Source organism: Condylostylus longicornis, unplaced genomic scaffold (genome assembly GCF_029603195.1).
Source record: "Condylostylus longicornis isolate FDR11 unplaced genomic scaffold, ASM2960319v2 ptg000026l, whole genome shotgun sequence".
Lineage (NCBI taxonomy): Eukaryota > Metazoa > Arthropoda > Insecta > Diptera > Dolichopodidae > Condylostylus > Condylostylus longicornis.
Genome location: NW_026577995.1, coordinates 4,653,603 through 4,672,370, shown reverse-complemented (window position 1 = coordinate 4,672,370; position 18,768 = coordinate 4,653,603). Strand labels below are relative to the sequence as shown.

Genomic DNA, 18,768 nt, shown 5'->3' with positions numbered 1-18,768 from the left:
TAAATATAGGCACATAGACAGATATTATTGTTTCCATATAGAAATAAAATATATTTAAAACAATAACATTTGAGTTGTCACTGCAAAAGTCTAACTGTACACTGAAAAGGCATTTGTACCGAAAATATTTTTAACAACACTGTCACATTCTTATATTTGCACTGATAGGAACTTGGTAATGGTGAACATTGATAGAAACTTGGTAATGGTGACGGTGTTTTTTTAATGGTTGGCCGTGAGTTGCTATGTATGAAATTAAATAATCATTTGCTTCTCTAGACATGCAACGACACTGATCTATGATTGTACTTAAGGAATGATTAACAGGCAATTTTTGCTAGTGGTACTTATCAGATTTCCTATTGGTGCTCTTATTTGTTATTGATGTTTAATTATATTTGTTGATATTAGTTGGACTTATTTATCGAGAACTGCTTCATACGGATAGTTTCACAATTGTTATTGTTATGACATTTCTAATAAAATTTCGGGGGTAGAGACTACGTTTCGTTATATATTCCACAGTTTTTCAAATGTGATACCTTGATTTTCGATCGTTGTTTTTTTTGGTAAAAATTATGAAAACTTACTACACGAGTTACTTATACAACAACGTAAGATTTTTTAAATCAAGAACATTTACATGCCTTGTTTCGGTATAACGAATCGCCATTTCACACATTCAATAAGACACTGGAAAACCTTGCCGGTCCGATCCAATGCTTTGTTTAGCTATATATCTCTATAATTAGCATATCTCTATAGTTATTTTTATTTCTCTATTAGTCTAGCTGATTAATTGTGATTAATATTATTGTGGCAAATTTGAATGGCTTAAGGTGATAATTAATGCTGCATACTGTAGATGAGATTGAGTTGATATACAAATGAATGTAGAATTATTTTAATAATATTTATTCTTGTTATTTTGAAATTATGGGTTAATTCCTTGCAAGTGTCATCAAATTTTTAAAATTTTACCAAAATTTTTTCGAGTTTTCACGTCACTTCTACATTTGAATTCCATGTGAGTATATTAAAGTTGATACACTTGTATTTCTTTGAAAATTTCAACTTTGTATGCAAGTTTTTAATTTCAAAACTTTATCTTTGAAATAACATTAAAAGTTTATTTGTTAAATTTTTTTAACTCTTAAAAGTGTCAAGTATACAATGTTTTACATTTGAAAACTTTTCCCGATGGCAATACCAATTGAGAAAGATGAAAACATAAACAAAGAGAATAGAAAAAACAAAACACACAATAAAAAATAAAGGTGTAAACTGAGATGTTTGAGTGAATTTTTTATTTCATTGCTATACAGGAAGTGTTTTTATTGCGTTCTAATTAGATTAAAGATACTTTTTATAGCAGAAAAGAAAAATTCGTTTAATTTTAAAAGTAAAAATTTAAAATAAAAAAGAAATTATTTTTAATTACGAAAAGTGTATGCAGTCATAATAAATAAATTGCAATTTGAATTCTTGTTAAATTAATATAAGGGTTGTATACAAAAAATTTCCGTTTAATAATTTGTTGATAGAAAAGAAACGAAATTTTAAAAAAAATGACAGTTTAAAACTGAAAAAAAATTAAGAACCGGAAATGTATTCTTCCATTTTTTACAATTCCATTTGAAACCCTCATTATTTTCAATTATTATTTTATATCGGAATGCATAATCTAATAAATTATTTTATTCTTTTCATTTATGAAAGTATGTTTATAAAATAGACCATATTGATTTTGCCATTTTATATTAATAAAATTAATGGCGAGTTGTCAAAACTTATTCTAAAATTCATATACAAAATTCTCACGTCATATTTCGAAGCAAAAGCTTCTAATCACTTACAATATGTCAATTCATAAAAACCTAGCTTTCAGTATATAAGCACTATTAGATAACGTAATGAAAAATGATATGAAAATTCATGAACACTGAAATGAGATGAAACTACATGAACTGAATGTTAATATCAATAAGAAAGCCAAATCACAATAAGTGTTTAGGAGTATTCATCAATGAAAATTGATGGCTTAGAAAATACAAATACTAGAAAGAAAGCCTGAAAAATTCTTGGAATATTTAAGTTTATATACAGAATTTTGATTAAAAAATTTACTAAAACAACAAAATAAAATGCGCTTATGTAAATTTATTAATTTTCTTTAAATTAAATTTTTCAATTGGAAATAGATCCCAAATCCATTGTACATACATTCAGCTCAAAATAGTTATCTCATATCATAAAAAATCATTTCTAAAACTGATCAAGACTTTTAAAATCTCTAATATTTTTAGTTGTCAGATAAGTGTTGGTATAACATATATGAAAACAAAGGCAGAAAGATGAGATGGAGTGAGAAAAAGACCCTTAACTCTAATGCATATTTGTGGATAAGAAACATCTCCATTTTTAATGTTTAATATATAGGAAAAAATTCAGTGAACCCAAAACCCTTGTGCTTTAAACTTAAATGTTTTACACTCCTGTACAGTTTTATAATTATTACACAATTTCAATTCAATGAATTATCATCAAAATTTAAATTTAATTATTTTTAATGTATAAATAATCATTTTTTGTTTTTGTGATTTGGTAAATTTTCATTAATTTGATATTGTGCCCGAAAGCAAATTTTAAACACTGCCTTCCTATCCCCCGTTTATGGCTACAATAAGTCAAAAATGGCTGCGGTGGCTTGGGGGATGCTCCTGTCCCACTCGGTTCCCTTAGAATCTACAATCCCCCGTTTATACACCGTCCAAATTCACGAATTCGCTTTAGTATTGGTCACAACAATGCATACATATATAGACTCTTTTATTATGTTCATATGTATGTACAATATGATGTAATTTTTGTAAAAATTAAATAAATTTTGTACACAATTACTTTTGTTTACACACAAACAAACACACAAAAACTTTTTTAACACCTGAATTCTATAATTTTACCCAATTTATTTAAATTTATTACTCAAAATAATCTTTAAGGTTTTAAAAAACGTGTATAATATTTCAAAAATTTATTAAAATAACCTTAAGGATATAAAAGAAAATTGAAAAAAAAAAAATGTTTCAATGAACCGTTAACGTGGTTTTAACAGCATTTTTGGATAATCTCATTATAATTACTGTAGGTCGCGATTTAAAAAAAAAATTCTCCCTTTTGAATAATTAATAATAATTAATGTTATCAAAGGAAGGGAAGAAAATAATATTTACAAAAGTCTTTCAGATTTTTCTATGCGATTTTAATTACTCTGTATAGGTTCATTTATTTATACATATATAAACGCAAAAAAAAAAGATTAATTAAAAATAAATTTTAAAATGACATTTTTTAGGGTAAAAGAACACTTTTCGAGAAGATAAGATATCAAATACTTACAAATAATAAATATTGAGAGTCAAGTACGAGGATTAACATTGAAAATTTATAAGATTTTGAATATTTCTAAATAATTGAAAGGATATGACATTTTTCGAGAATATGGTTGCTTTAACAAAAATGGAAAGTATTAAAATTAGAAAATCACTTACTGAAAAATTTCTTAATGTAATTAAGTTATTTGAGACGGCAAAACATTTGTTATGCGAGTTTGATGATGTGGCTTGCTCTAAGCTAGGGTTCTTCGGGCAGGATTTCATAACTCCTTCGGATGTTTTACGGCTCTAAGCGCACGTGATAATGAAATTCGTAATGAGTATAATAGTATTCATGCAACTGAATCCCAAATCACAAAAGGTCCAAATGGGTCGACTAAAAAAGAAGCCTTTGAAATCAAAAATACCAAAAATTTTTACCAAATTTTTTTCTAAACGTTTATTTTGTAATTCCATTTTAAAAATAATATACATAATTGCTAAAAGGAACTAAATTTAAATTTATTAACTTACTGAACATAATTATTAAAATATTTTAAATTTTTTTTTCAATTAATTTATTAATTTAACTATACACTAAAAAAATTAATAATAAATATTTTTAAATTTTTTTTGACATTCTGACAATTTTTTCTTTTTTCTTTTATAAATTGTACACAATATTTTAATTATTTTAATTTAACAAAATAAAAATATTAATATGGAACTTATTACCAATAATATAAAATTTATTGAAGATCTAAAACATCCTACACATAATAAATTTTCATAGTGTCTACAACTTTTAAAATGTGTTTCATCTGATAGCAATCTGGCTACTTCTTTGGCAAATAATGCTGAATTTTTATAACATTTATATCGTGCGCTATTATAAATGCATGTTTCATATGCGAATCTTGTGCTGTAATAAAAATAATAAAATATAAAAAAAAGAAATTAAAAAATTTTTAGAAATTAATTTTTATTAATATTAAATATTAAATTTAAATATAAATGCGTTGAATACGCCAATTTATCAAATTTTTTTGAGCTGGTGAATTCACTAAGATTTAGTGATATTTATGTATAACGAGTTAATTTATTCGTCAATTTTATTTTTGCAGCTATGGCAGCAATGCAATGTTGTGACAATATTTTTCAGTAAATTATCCATAATAAAATTGTTTTTGTTTTTGACAAATTCGCGTACTTGTCACATTTCATTTCATTCACCAGAATTTTTTTTTTAATTCACCGTACATAATTAGCGGATTAAACATAATTTTATTTAACAAAATACTCTTATCATAAATATTTATTAAATTGTGAATATAGCAAAATTTTATAAAATTAAATTTCTTTTCAAGTCTAAACGCTGTGATAATTGTTAAATGACAATTAATTTATTTAAACAAATATAATGCAGTAAGTCAAAAATTTTGTAATTTCAAGTTTAATTTCAACTTCTTAAGATTTAAATTAATCTATAGGGCCTAAAATGTAATTGAGTTTTTGGAGAGGGTGAAATGTGGTAAATTTCAAAATAATGAGACTATATTTTTACTCAATATATATTTACTCATTTACTCTATATATATTTACTCAATTCACATTGATTAAATGATGTTTTTCAGTAAAATTATAAAAGCCCAATAGATTTATAGCTAATCCTTTTAAAATACCAGGAATTTTAAAATAAATTAGAAATATTAATAAATTAAAGGATTTCTAATTAATATAAATTAACCTGTAATTGCATCTATTTAATTACTAAACCTTAGAATTGTTTATAAAATATTTTTCCAAATATTTTCTTAAACAATTAATATATCAAATAATACACAATATAAATTTTTATTGAAATATTGAAAACAATTATTAAAATTTCAATTAAATGTAAAAATAATTTAATATCACTCCTCTCATTAAATTTATTGTGGTAATTTCAATGGTATTGAATCACCCCAATTAATATTGTCATACATACAAAAACATATTATATAAGCACATGTACACGTAGAAACGTACATATTTCTAAAAATGAAATTATGAAAATTTCTAAAAATATTTTATAAATAAGGAAATTACGCCACAACGGTTTTGGAATCAAATAAACACATATGTAGGTATATACAATGTAATCAAAATAGTTAAAAATAACATGAATAATTTTCAATACACACATATGCATGTATATATACATACCAACAAAATTGCATATATTTATCGTTTTTATGTTTGGCATTTTGTACAGGACTATTTAATTCATCTGCTAGAATACTTTGGAAATTTTTCATGCATCGATTCCAATCTTCTTTTATATGAATAAAGCATTCTTTATGCGTCAGAAAATCTGTAAAATTCAAATTATAAATTAAATTATATTTGAAATTTATTATAAACATAAATATATTTTAATAATTAAGTAATAAATTTGATTTAGTTTTAAATTAACAAATATAACTATTCTAAATTTCTATTGTAATAAGCCCACTCATGTATAAATTGCTTGTGCATTTAACGTAACAAATTATTTATTAAATAACACTTAATCCCTCAATGCAATCATTCGTTCATAATTATATGAAATTAATCAATAATATGTGTACTTATGTTGTAACTAAGAATATTTATTTAAATATAGACGCATGTTATTAATTTAATTTTCTATCCGATAGTTGTTGTAAATGGTATTTGTTGAACCAATCTGGAATTCCAATTAATTAGCTGATAAAATTTATAACAAAACATATCTTTAGATTACACGATCTATTGCTTATTAGGTTATTTAATTGAATTAATACAAAATGAATTTGTGTTGAATGTGTTCTACTTTAATTTTCCATGATTTTCTAATTACAAACTATATTGGAATCAAATTATAATTTTTATTATTTCATACCTAATCGTGAGTTTAACACATCAGAGACTAAATTTACGATTTAATAGAAGATAAATAATTTTATACTTTTGTGTCAAGATTTAGCAACAATGACCGTTCGCGATTATATGCAAATGCGTGCAAGTAAATTCCAACACGACATGATTTCCAATATATCTTGGCAACGCAACTAATTATTATTTTATTTTGGTTCTTTTTTTGGCATTTCTTTAAAAGTTAATGCATAAGTGATTTATTAATGTGACAAAATGAAATTTTAACTTTAAAATTTAAAATTTTCTGCTTTATTGAAATAAAATTTTTAAAATGTCAGCTGCGAAAATTTCTTTATTGCAGTTTAGCGATGAGAAATATCGTTCATCTCACTGATTCGTTCTGAGTGAATTATTCGTTTTCTCTGACCGATTATAAAATCTCGTTCATTGCTCATTTCGTTCACTTCTTTTTCATATATATACATATTTATTTATTATATAATAACTAAAAAAAACGTTAATTGGAATTCTAAGTGAACGATAAACGATTCATTTGGGAAGAATTGAACTAATCAACTAAGTTCAGTAAAGTGATTCGTTCTATACTAACTAATGGCAGATGATTATCATTTACAAAATCAAGCGAATTTGAGACTTATTTATAAGTCATGTCATTAATATTCGTCAAGTTCTTGCCATCTACATTTAAACTACTTCGATCCGACACAAGAAAAGCCCCAAATTCCCATAGCGCACATTTTAATTCGTAACATAATGTACTCTTAGTGTTCTCGTAGTGTATTACTTGAATTGTAAATAGTGGGTAATTATAGACTAAGAGCGTATGAACAGTTTATGACCACTAATTTATTTAATTAATTTTAAGAAGAACATTGCAAATATATTAATTTGGCATTCATTAGCCTTTAATTAATTTAAAATTGGGTTGTGCTCTCCAAGTATTTTTAGTATACTAAAAAGGTATTATTAGCCAATGAAACCTTGTTATAGAATTGTTATAGAATTGTTATAGAATTGACATTAATTAAACCCTATCAACTTTATGTCGTCAATTTTATTTTTGCAACTAATTCCTCGATATCAAAATTTTTTTACGCCTGAAGGGTATGCAACAAATTTTTGTTAAAAAGAAGAACAAAAATTATACATTTATACTTAATTAATTTAAATGCACAATTTCATCATAAAATATCTTTAGTATCATTATGGAACCCCTTCCCAAATTGAATTCAATTGATAAAAAATAAATTTCTCAAAATTCTCAATTCATTAATTTCTTTGAATTTCATATGAAAAATGTATACAAACAAAATAACGCATGAATTTCAGTCAAAAATAAATTGTGACAAATTTGACATAAAAATCTTTTAAAATTTACTTTTTCAACGAAATTATACCAGTTAAAAAGAAATATGTACGGATAACTCATAATAACTTAAAGACAAAAAACAATTTCCAACATTGCATAAAAATTTCGTGATTTAATGTAAAATGCTTAAAGTCCTTAAAAATTTAAAGAAAATTTGGAAATTTTTCTGTTGCCCAACAGGATAATTTCAATGGAATTCACACAATTTAAAACTAAACAGTTCCTATTTAAAAGGATATTTATTATTTGTATACATACATACGCTATACAAACATATATAAAAATTTTTTGAAAAATATCTCAAAAGTTTTGTATGAGAGCAATCCGCTCAGGAAATTATAAAGATTTTTTTGTTTTCTGAAATTTATATACAGAGATTAATCATATCGTATTACCCCCTCCCCCCAAAAAAAAACATGAAAAAAAATTCCAAGTTCTGGTTTTTTTCTGGTTATTTTTACGAACATATTTAAGTGCATGTACAAAATTAGGATTAGTGTGTCTGTGTATTTGTTTTTATGCACGAATAAAAACCAATTTTTTTGTAAACAAAATTAACATTTAAAATAATGTAAAAAAAAAAATAAAAAAATTCTCAACTTAATTCCTTTTAATTTATTTTAAATAAAAACAATTTCACAATGATATTCTGATTTTAAAGTTTTTGGACTGAAGAAGGATAATACACTAAAAAAGAATATACAGAGTGTGTCAGCATTTTAACAAGGATAACATAAATACCCACACTGAAGCTGTAGTGAGAACATTTGCGAAATACTGAAATACTAGCAAGGTTTCAGCTAATAGTCACAGAGGTAGAGAACAATAATTGATACTTGCATTAAACAGGAAAAACCCTTCCTCCACAATATGAAGAAAGTTAGTATTATAGGATCCAAACACTTTTTCGAAGCAATGTCGTCTGCCGTACGTTCGTTGAAGGATTTGTTGATAACAACAAAACACCATAGAGAATATCGAAGAAGTATTAGAGTGAAAAATGGGAACAAGTGAAATGTATTAACAAAATACAAAGAGCCAGTGTAATCCACTCCAGAAAAAGAAGGGTATTATACACTCGCAGACTACTAAGCAGACACAGAAACAATGTTATAAGCAAAAAAGGAGAAGAATTGAAGAAATGGGCAAATGTCGTGATTAAATAAAACGACAGATCTGGGATCATGCATGAATAGCTATTTGAATTTAGCATTGATTGCTGGGTAGTTCCGCACCTTGATACCAAGGAAGATAAATGCAGTCTCTCAACATTAAGATATCACAAATAAGAGCAACTTTTTCTTCTACAGATTTCTCTTATTCTATGGTTTTATATTCACAATTTATTAATACAAGACTCTCATAATTTTAACCAAATTCATACTGTATAAAGAAGTAATTTTTAGAGAAAAATGAAATTCTATATGCCGGATTCGAATTTATTCTCCATTTTAAAAATATTTTCGATTGAAAGATTCGAAAGTAACTAATATAACTATTCAGAAATACCACAATAGCATTGTGTTTTAAATGAAATCATGCGGATCAGAGCATGTAGTAAAATAACCAAAAACTATAAGGTAAAATTAACAAAAAACTATAAGGTTATCTTAAAATTTAAACAGGATTATAGTATTTTACAAGGATACATTATATAGACTATAAATATATATCCATCATAGAATATAGTAGTTAGGTAAAATTTCAAGAGGGAAAAACTGTTTATTAAGTTCAAGGATAATCATATTTACGGTAAACGAAAGAATGTCATGTAAAATGTAAAATATGTAGATGAAAAATGTATATACAGTGGCAGAATATAGGTTTTTGATAAAATCTTTAAGTTTTTTGAAATTGTACCACCAAAACCATTTTAAAATAAATATAATTTTATTGAATTTCTAAATCCTTAATTATGTCAAATTTCCAGATCGAGCACTATAGGAATTCAATAGGGTCAATTTATAGGGTGTTTTTAAATCCAGATTATTAAAAACACTCCATATTCCACTACTGTGTATACAATATAAGCATATTATTTTGAAAACTAACAAAATAAAAATGTAAGGATGAAAAATTTATTAAAAATATACAAAAACAACGGGATGCGGGGTCGGAATAAACATAATAAAACAAACACATTAACAGAATCCTCTGAAAATAATTTTATTCTGTAAGGGTATTAATTTTATTACAATAATTATCTTCATTTTTTTTTTGTTTCATTTATTTATGATCCTGGTAATTTGTGTGTTTTTAGTTTTGTAATTTTTTTGAAATTTTTATTACATATAAAAAAATTTATCATTTGCAATTTGCATTTTATAATCTGTGTAAAAAAAAAATTATTATTGTGATTTATTATGAAACTTTTATATTTTACACAAACACATTGACATAAAGAAGCAAATATTTGTTTGTATTTATAACAATAATGTATACATGCATAATAATATGCTTTCAACCACTCCTCTTTAATTTTATTGAATGCTACAATTGTCACTTGCTATAAATTACGCTTGATAATTTAATCAAGTGAAAAAAACTATGGGTTATACACTATTTTAGACAAACTAATTAAAATAAGCAGTTTTAATTGGAAATTTCTTAAAATAAAATACAAATTAAAAAAAAAAAAAAACAAATTATTTAATTATACGCTTCATTAGCTTAATCATTCATTTGGAATGAAAATATTAATTAGAATAAAAATTATTTTTTAAATTTTCCCGCAAAATTTAATATTCAAGAAAAAAAAATTAAATCCAACTATACTTTTGGGTAATGGCAAAATTTTGTCAATCGCTGAATATTCTTTTTAGTATAATTCCAAATAATATATGAAAAAAGTGCTTGTAGGTGCTGCTCTGTTTGTCAGTACCTCCGCTCGTTTGTCCGTGCGTCTGTTTACAAAACATTTACATTCTTTGTAGAAACTTATTTCTTTAGAAAAAAATTTACGTATCCTCCTCCCTCATCCTATAAAAGTTTTACCAACTCTATGCGGTAAGAGCTAAAAATACCAGTTTTCGATTATTAATTGTAACGAAATCACAAACATTTTTTGAATTCCGTAAAACCATGAAAGGTAGCAACATGCTTGTATTACTACGGCACAGAATAATTAAAAATAAAAAGGCAAAATGGCCGTTGAAATTAACCGTTACCTAATACACGTCTCTTCTTGCAAATTTTTGGTATCGTTGTTTTTTTCTATACGGCAACTTTTAAGAGTCTGAAATTTTAGCAAATTCTATAAACTATAATAAATAATTTATTCTCCTAGAAGAAAAATTTTTTCTACCTACAACCCCTCGCCCTTCTCCTACTCCAATAACAAGAATTTTCACTTGTTCAAGACAAAAGTGTTTTTTTACAAACCATTTCTCTAACCTAACTTTATTTAAATAGCTACACAATAACAAGAAAATTAATAATTAATTTGATTTTTGACATTTCAATGTCGTTAATTTGACAGAAATGACAGAATATTGCCTTTACAAATGATGTTGATATTAATGTAATCCTTTTTATAAATTAAAAATTAATTAACGTTTTTTGAAGAACTCTGGGTTAGTTGTAAGAGTACATTTTTTAAGAAAAGTTTTCAATGCAGAATTTGTTCCCGCAACTATTTTTATTTCGGTGTAATAAAATAGAATTTATTGCTATATTTCATAAGTAATTTTATTTTTACAGAAATAAAATATTTTTCTTAAATATTTTTACATAATTTGTATATAAATTATTTAGAATAAAAGTTCAAAAGAAATTAATTTTAATAAGATTTACACAAATTTTGTAATAAAAAGCTCTAAAAGATAATTTTTATTATAATTTATTTTATACTCAATTATTAACACATTTAATTATTATACAAAAGTTGAATAATAAATTTTCCATGTCAAACACATATACGCAAATATATTGTCTATCTTTTCACTTTGAATAAGAAGATTTATACAGAAATTAAATTTTATTTTTCCTTTAAATTTTGCGCTACATAGTATGTAATATAATTAATTTATAATTAATTTACCTGAAAGATAGAATTAAATAGGTAAGAAAAACAAAAAAAAAAGTATACGAAAAATTTTCGCTCCAAGAACAAGACAACAAAAATATTTCATTGTTGTGTTACTGTTATTGTTACTGTTATTGTTATTGTTCATAAAATTAAGAGAACATCAAATTTTGTGTGCATACTTTTAGGCTATAATATAAATAAATATTAATGTAAGCCGATTAGCAAAAAAAAATTAAGATTGTTGCTATTAAGTAGCTGTATACATTATTTTATCCCATTAAATAACGTTTAACGACACCTGTACGTACGTGTATATATTTATTTATATTGTATGATATTATTATTCTTAACGTATGCATATCTAGAATAAGGCGTATAATAATTACGTGTTCTATTATTTCCGCTAATGTATGTGACAGTGTTACCAGATTATTCCAAAATTAACATTTTATTTCACAGGTAAAAAGTTAGTTTGGTGCCACTTTCTTCTGTTATAACACCTAAAGTAAGCTGTCTTTTCTTAAACATTAAATTGATATTGAATTTGTGAATTCACCTTACTTGAATGCCAATGAAGAAACGGCACTTTTATTGATAACAGTTATGAAAATATAGAAAAGGAACAGAGTTTACGAATCATGCCGGTATGAAATACATACCTATGATCAAAGATATTCTATAGGCAAACAAATATGCAATATATGATTAAGGGATAGACTATGACTTAAATTACATACGAAGTGGCGAATTTATAATATCTTTCTAACATATACCTTTGTACAAAAATAATAGTTGCCGTATTACCCTATTAATTTTTACATTGCAAAGTCTTTTGTCGCACATATATAGACAAAGAAATTTTGAAGTTGTAGGACAGCTACCTGAACTACTATTCGATTACATCCAATTTAAATGGGTATCCGGTATTTACAATTACAAATCATTTTTGAAAATTTGGTCAGCTTATAGCTCAATTATCGTTATTTGGACAGATCATTAGGTGGGCAGATGAATAGACATGGTTAAATCGACTTAGAATTTGACTCTGATAAAAAATATGCAGTTATGTTTTTATCTTAGACTTTATATTTTTTTTCTCGCGGCAAGGCAAATTTGTAATACTCTTCGAAAATGCGTTCGAACGGGTACAAACAAGTAGGCATAACTTTTTAAATATTTCATTAATTAAAACAATTAAACATCCTGACCAAAATTTTCATTAACTGAAAAAACACAAACTGAATTCCTAAAGAAAACATTGTAACACTGAAATTACTTAAAGTATAACAATCGGAAGCATTTCACTTGCTTAAAACAATTTAAAATTTTTAATAAAAAATTTGCAAAAGAATTTTTTAAACTCATAAAAACAAAAAGTACTTATTTTTATTGTTATATTTTTTATTTGATTACTTTGTTATTTTAAGCCTTGTTAGAAAAATATTTTGCATAAATTTTTAATTACTCTGTAAAGAACACACCATACCAAAATGCTACAAGCAAAATATTCTACATCTTATAAATTATAATATACACAAATAATTCGCAGTCATTTAACATTTCGAAATTCTTTACTCTTATTCTAAATTTATGAGTAGAATAACTTTTAAAAAATCCAACATTAGAGTATAAATTTCAATTGAATTCTTAGTTATTAAAAATTATTGGTCTAAAATAGAAGCGATATTTATTACAATTTTTATCACACGCAACAAAACTACTTCTACATAAAATATTTTAATGTTCATTAAGACCCAAGGGATCTAAAAAGATTAATTTACCATATTAATATTTCTTTATTAAACTTAATTCGTATATAAAGTAATTATATAATAACTATTTTCATTAAATATGCGGAAATTCTTAATGTAATTGACTATAAATTTTAAAAGGTAAACGTATAGGAATAATTTATGCTCTATTAAAGTAGCATTCAGAAAAGTTAGTTATAGACAGCCTTAGTCTAATTTAAATAAATTATCAATATTGGCAGTTAAAATAACCATTGAAAATATTTACATTAAATAAGGCACATTGTAAATTCGGAATATTAGGCAGAATCCATGAAAGTACTTATAGTATCGCCACAAGAGCGGCTTAAGTCAAACATATCTTAGCTTGAGCATTCCCTCAAAATTAACTCTTCTGATAATTTCGAATGTCTTGAATGAATCAACAGCTCTTCGATCATAAAAATGAAGCGCTTCAGGTGCCCCTATAGGAAGAAGTAAGATCTCTCCCACCTCTTCTTAAAAATATAAGGTGCTCTCAATCTGCAAACCCAACTTCGTGAAGTGTTCCTTAAATCGGCAAAGCTGTGTTTGGGAGAACCTTGAGGTTTCTCATCTGATTCTTTTTCATTATATAATTTTCCTGAAATATTTCTATAATCTTCTCAAACATTCTTTACAAATTTTTATTCCAATTATTCATAACTCAAACAATACAAATTAATTAAATCAAAATAAATATTAAAATTGATCAATCTTAGCCCCTCAAATCAAAAAAAAACAAAAATAAATTTAAATAATTTTTAGAACATTAAAGATCTCTAAAGAATTTTAATGTGAACTCCTTGACCATATACCCGATAATCATGTATGTATGTATAAGTATATACAAATACTTAGTTTATTTTTTTACTAGAAATTGTTAGTTTTGTCGTCCATGGCAAAAAATTCTTTTGTACAATAGACAATTATATTCAATTATACGTTATTGTCCTATTCAATATTATTCTACACTCATTACTATTCTATTGAAAAGTTTTATTCAATAGAGTATTTTATCAATATTGAATGAATTTAATCATATATTCGTCCTAAATAGCATGAAAGAAAATTTGATGTAACAACAAAAATAGTGTCACTAGTTTTAATATTCACAATAGGATTTTAAGTTTTATGTAAATTTAAATTTAGAGCACACTAAAAATGATAAATTTAAGAATTATTGAAAATATTCCGATTACTTGACCACTTCTTATACGCGAACAAGCTCATAGATTCTGGTTATAAATAGCAATCGCACAATTAACTAGTTCAAAATGTTAAAGGAAGAAGAATCTTGAAAAATCATTTTATTCAATTTTTTTTATAGTAGTCTCTTTTTTCGTACGTGTACCTCAAGAAGTAAATTGCAGCATTATCATGATCAGCGAAGAGAACGCGTAAGCAAAATTGAAAAGACTTGACGAATAATTTAATTTGTTATAGATCCAAAATGTTGTTGCAAATACCAAAATATCAACAATGGCATTATTATAATCTCAAATTCGAAAATTTTGACAGTTCATTTGCTAGCCATTAATAAAATTTGGGCGATTTCATCCAACATAGTACCCTAAAATTTATATTTGTCCAAAATGTCAACTCTTTCAATTCGAAACGACATTTATACTACATTGAATTGACATTGAATTTAAAATACAAACTTGATATAATTTTCTCCTAAGAAAGAGACCTATGTATATCCAATCAAAGAGAGTGCAAGTATGAGCTGATAACAAGAAATATTCCCTTAGTTTTAAATTATTATTAAATTAGGCCCGACAACAGCTCATCTAAGAAGGAGGGAAATTTTCTTCTCATTCTTCTTCAAATTTATACTACTGGAAAGTGCGTCACAATTATTATGAACTCATTTAAAATTTTCATTACGTTTGACGTATGTCAAAGTTTTCATACATATGTCAAAGAGATTATTTCAATGAAGTGTAAAATCAGCTGACATTAAAAAATAGTAAGAATTAATTACTGAGACATAATTATACCTAGTGGAGGCTCTTCTTATATGGTGTTCCTTATATACACAGTTAATTAATTATATATGTATATAATTTGTCAAATTTTCATATAGTTCACTGGTACAGCGTGATTTCATTTCACTTATGAATTCAAATTTCTCTACAACATCCTTATATTTGTTTAATAGAAAAACGGTGTTATGAAAGAGAAAAGCAAACATACAAATTTCTACATAGCAAAAGGAAATTTTAAGGCGACATCTTATTTGAAATTATGCCTAAAAGGAATATATTATGATGCGGTTTAGCAGCACCCATAATTAAACAAAAATTTCATTTTATACTTTATAAAGGCGCACAACATAAACAAAACTTGTGCTGTAACACAATACACCTGTAGCAAATAACAGAAAATCAATTTTTTACAAATAAATATTTTGTCTTTTTCTTTTTCAAACTTTTTATACATCGGATGTAGGTTAAAAAAATTTTCATTACGCATACATAATGTCAAACAAACATAGTATATGTATGTAAGGAGATGAAAGAAGAACGCACATTTCCATTATTAAACATTACATACAACATTATATAAACATTTTATACACATAATTAAATGTAATCAGGCACCTTAGCTTGACAGATATCTATAATAGATATACAGTAATGTAACTTTGCTATGACTATGACACATCCTGTTGGGCGTTTAGCGTAAAGTTTTTACGAGAATACAATAATACCACAAAATTGCACATATACAATGTGTGTATGTGTGCAAAATTTAAAAGAATGAATGATTTCATATAATATGAGTTTGTATATTGTATATGGGAATATGTTTTTAGTATAAATAGACAAAAAAAATAATTGTTTTCAAAACACTTACCGAAAATTGTGACTTTTTTTCACACCCCTTTTCCCTTAATTCAAGGAAATACACTGAAAATTTCTGAAATTCTCTGGTTTTTTGTTGTAGAAAATTATATAGAACGTATAGAATAATTAAATTTTTTCCTGTACCTGATTCCATTTTGGAAGTTTCAAGGGCGTACTTTAAGGGAAGTTTTAAGAAGACATTATTTGCAGTTATAATAATTTTAGTTCACATAGAGATGCTCTTGTCACTCGCCAGTTTTATTAAAACTCTTATAAAACGAACTTTTGCTCTTTGTTTCCGATTTACTCTCTTTTGTTTTCGATGGGTTTGTGATGGGTATCTGATCTGAATTTCTAATTATATTTATTGAAGCATTTGATAATAACTAAATTTTAAGAAAATTCATAGGCTTATTAAGTTTTAAAATTTTGGTTTGATTTCCAACATTTTGTATATTTGACAGCAACAATCTTTAATGAATTCTTAATGAATTTTTAAATTTCATCCAATTAAGATGAATTTTTAAAAGTTTTTATATGATCTTTGAAACTTCATTTTTCTAACATTTTAATTAAAACTTTCTATAAGATGAAAAGATGAAAGAGTAAAACTTGCAAATGACTAAGAAAAAATTTTAAATTTTGATTTTATAAAAAAAAAAAGAGAGAGAGAGAAAAATAACAATTATTTTTTTTTTCTTTCTACAATTTAAATTTTATTCATTTGAACTTTTAAAACTTTTTACATAATATTTTTCGTTTTTCGTTTTTGTTGCGTCTCTTTAAAATTTATTCTCTTTACTCGGTTTGTTTGTACTCTTAAATCTCATTAATCTAACAAAAAAAAAAAAAAAAAAAAACAATAAATTTTTTTTCTCTTGTTCATTTTTTTTTTTCAATCTTTATTTAAGACCCAACAAAATCGAATAATTTATATAAAATATTACAAGAAAAAGAAAATGTTCTGCCCAACCCTAGCCTCAATTCTCAGTTATACTTGCCAATTTATCGTTATATAAAGATTAATAAATTTAGAAAAGGATATTTTTATTTCTTGGAAAGTCGTTATTTAAATTGGCGGTCCATTTCCAGATCAACAGTTTTTTCAAGACAAAAAAAAACACAAATGTATATATACATACATACAAATAGATACAATTTGTTTTCAATACATCGGTTGAACGAATCGATTAATCAAAAAATAAAGAAATATTTTTTTTTGCTTTTATCGTCTAAGAAATTTTATAATTTCCTTTTTTTTTATAAAATTTTCAAACCAATCAAACAAACTGACCTTTCCTAATTTATATGAAAAAAAAATCGGTGATGTAATCAGCACATAACCGACCACATTGTTAAAGTGTTGCATAAGATTATGAAAATTTCTCTTAAATATTAAGTTCGAATTCTATATAGAAAATAGAAGTTAGACTTTAGTTAATTTTCCTTAAAAGTTTCTCAATAGAGTTTCATTTTTGGTGATCCCTGGAAAAATTTTTAGTTAATTTTGTTAACAACCAGAGTTCAAGTATTAAATTTCGAAAAAATGTTGTCAAATAGTTCCTGACTTTTTGGTCATATATGTAAAATCTGCCCTTAGTAAAAGTTCTCTGTCCGAGTCCTCATATTTATGAAAAAATTACAGGTGCATTGTTTTAATAATTATATATTGAAGGTAGGCGAAACTTAAATATAAAATTTGAAGAAAATCCGCTGATAATTTTTTTAAATATAGCCAAAAACGTAATATCACCCTGTAGTAATGATCTAGTTCCAGAATTGACATACAGCGAAAGTTAATGAAACCATCTCTCCCGCATAAAGCATACGCAGATATAAATTTATGTAAAAATGGAAAAATTTGAAATATGGTGTTGCCACATGACCTCGCTTGCTGTATGCAATACGGTTGGTAAGGAAGAAATTAAAAATTTAATAAAAAAAAGTATAGATGACATTGTAAACATAATTTTTATTTTATTTTAATTTATTTGATATTTTAAACAAACTATGCAGATTACGAGCCTCTCATTTATATAGTCAATTGTTATTTAAGATAATATTAATTTTGAAATGGGATTTCTTTTTCAAATTTTTTTCCCTAAATTGCGCTCAATCATACACATACTTATAGGTATGTAAATAAATAAGAGAAAATGAGAGTATATAATCTACACTATATAAGAAAATAATAAATGAAAAATAATATCGGTCGAAATAAAAAATCCGGTTTTCTACTGCATGTAACAGACGATGAAGGTTTTTCTCAATAACAGCATTTAATTTTTTGCTAGTAAAATTGGTAGTAAATTGAAACCTTGATGAAGCAGCTACATGAAACTAGGGTAGCTAGTAAGTTTGCAATTAATTAAATTTAATTCTAATTTATTAATTAAAATTGTTAAAAACTATTGTTGTGGACCATAGTCAAGACCATGCGTCTTCCTACAGAAGTAGTACATACGTTTCAACCCACACA

The 18,768-nt window shown here is 25.3% G+C and overlaps 1 protein-coding gene across 1 annotated transcript in view; it reads right to left on the bottom strand.

The window, feature by feature from the left end:
- Nucleotides 1-3,995: 3,995 nt before the first annotated feature.
- The window catches only part of LOC129607163 (uncharacterized), a 51,993-nt gene continuing 37,220 nt past the window's right edge, over nt 3,996-18,768 (bottom strand). The window contains exons 3-4 of the mRNA XM_055517924.1: nt 5,580-5,727; nt 3,996-4,296 (exon numbers count right to left, since the gene is read on the bottom strand). Coding sequence (XP_055373899.1) covers nt 4,074-4,296; nt 5,580-5,727 — 371 coding nt within the window. The 3' untranslated portion in view covers nt 3,996-4,073. The remainder of the gene's footprint in view (nt 4,297-5,579; nt 5,728-18,768) is intronic.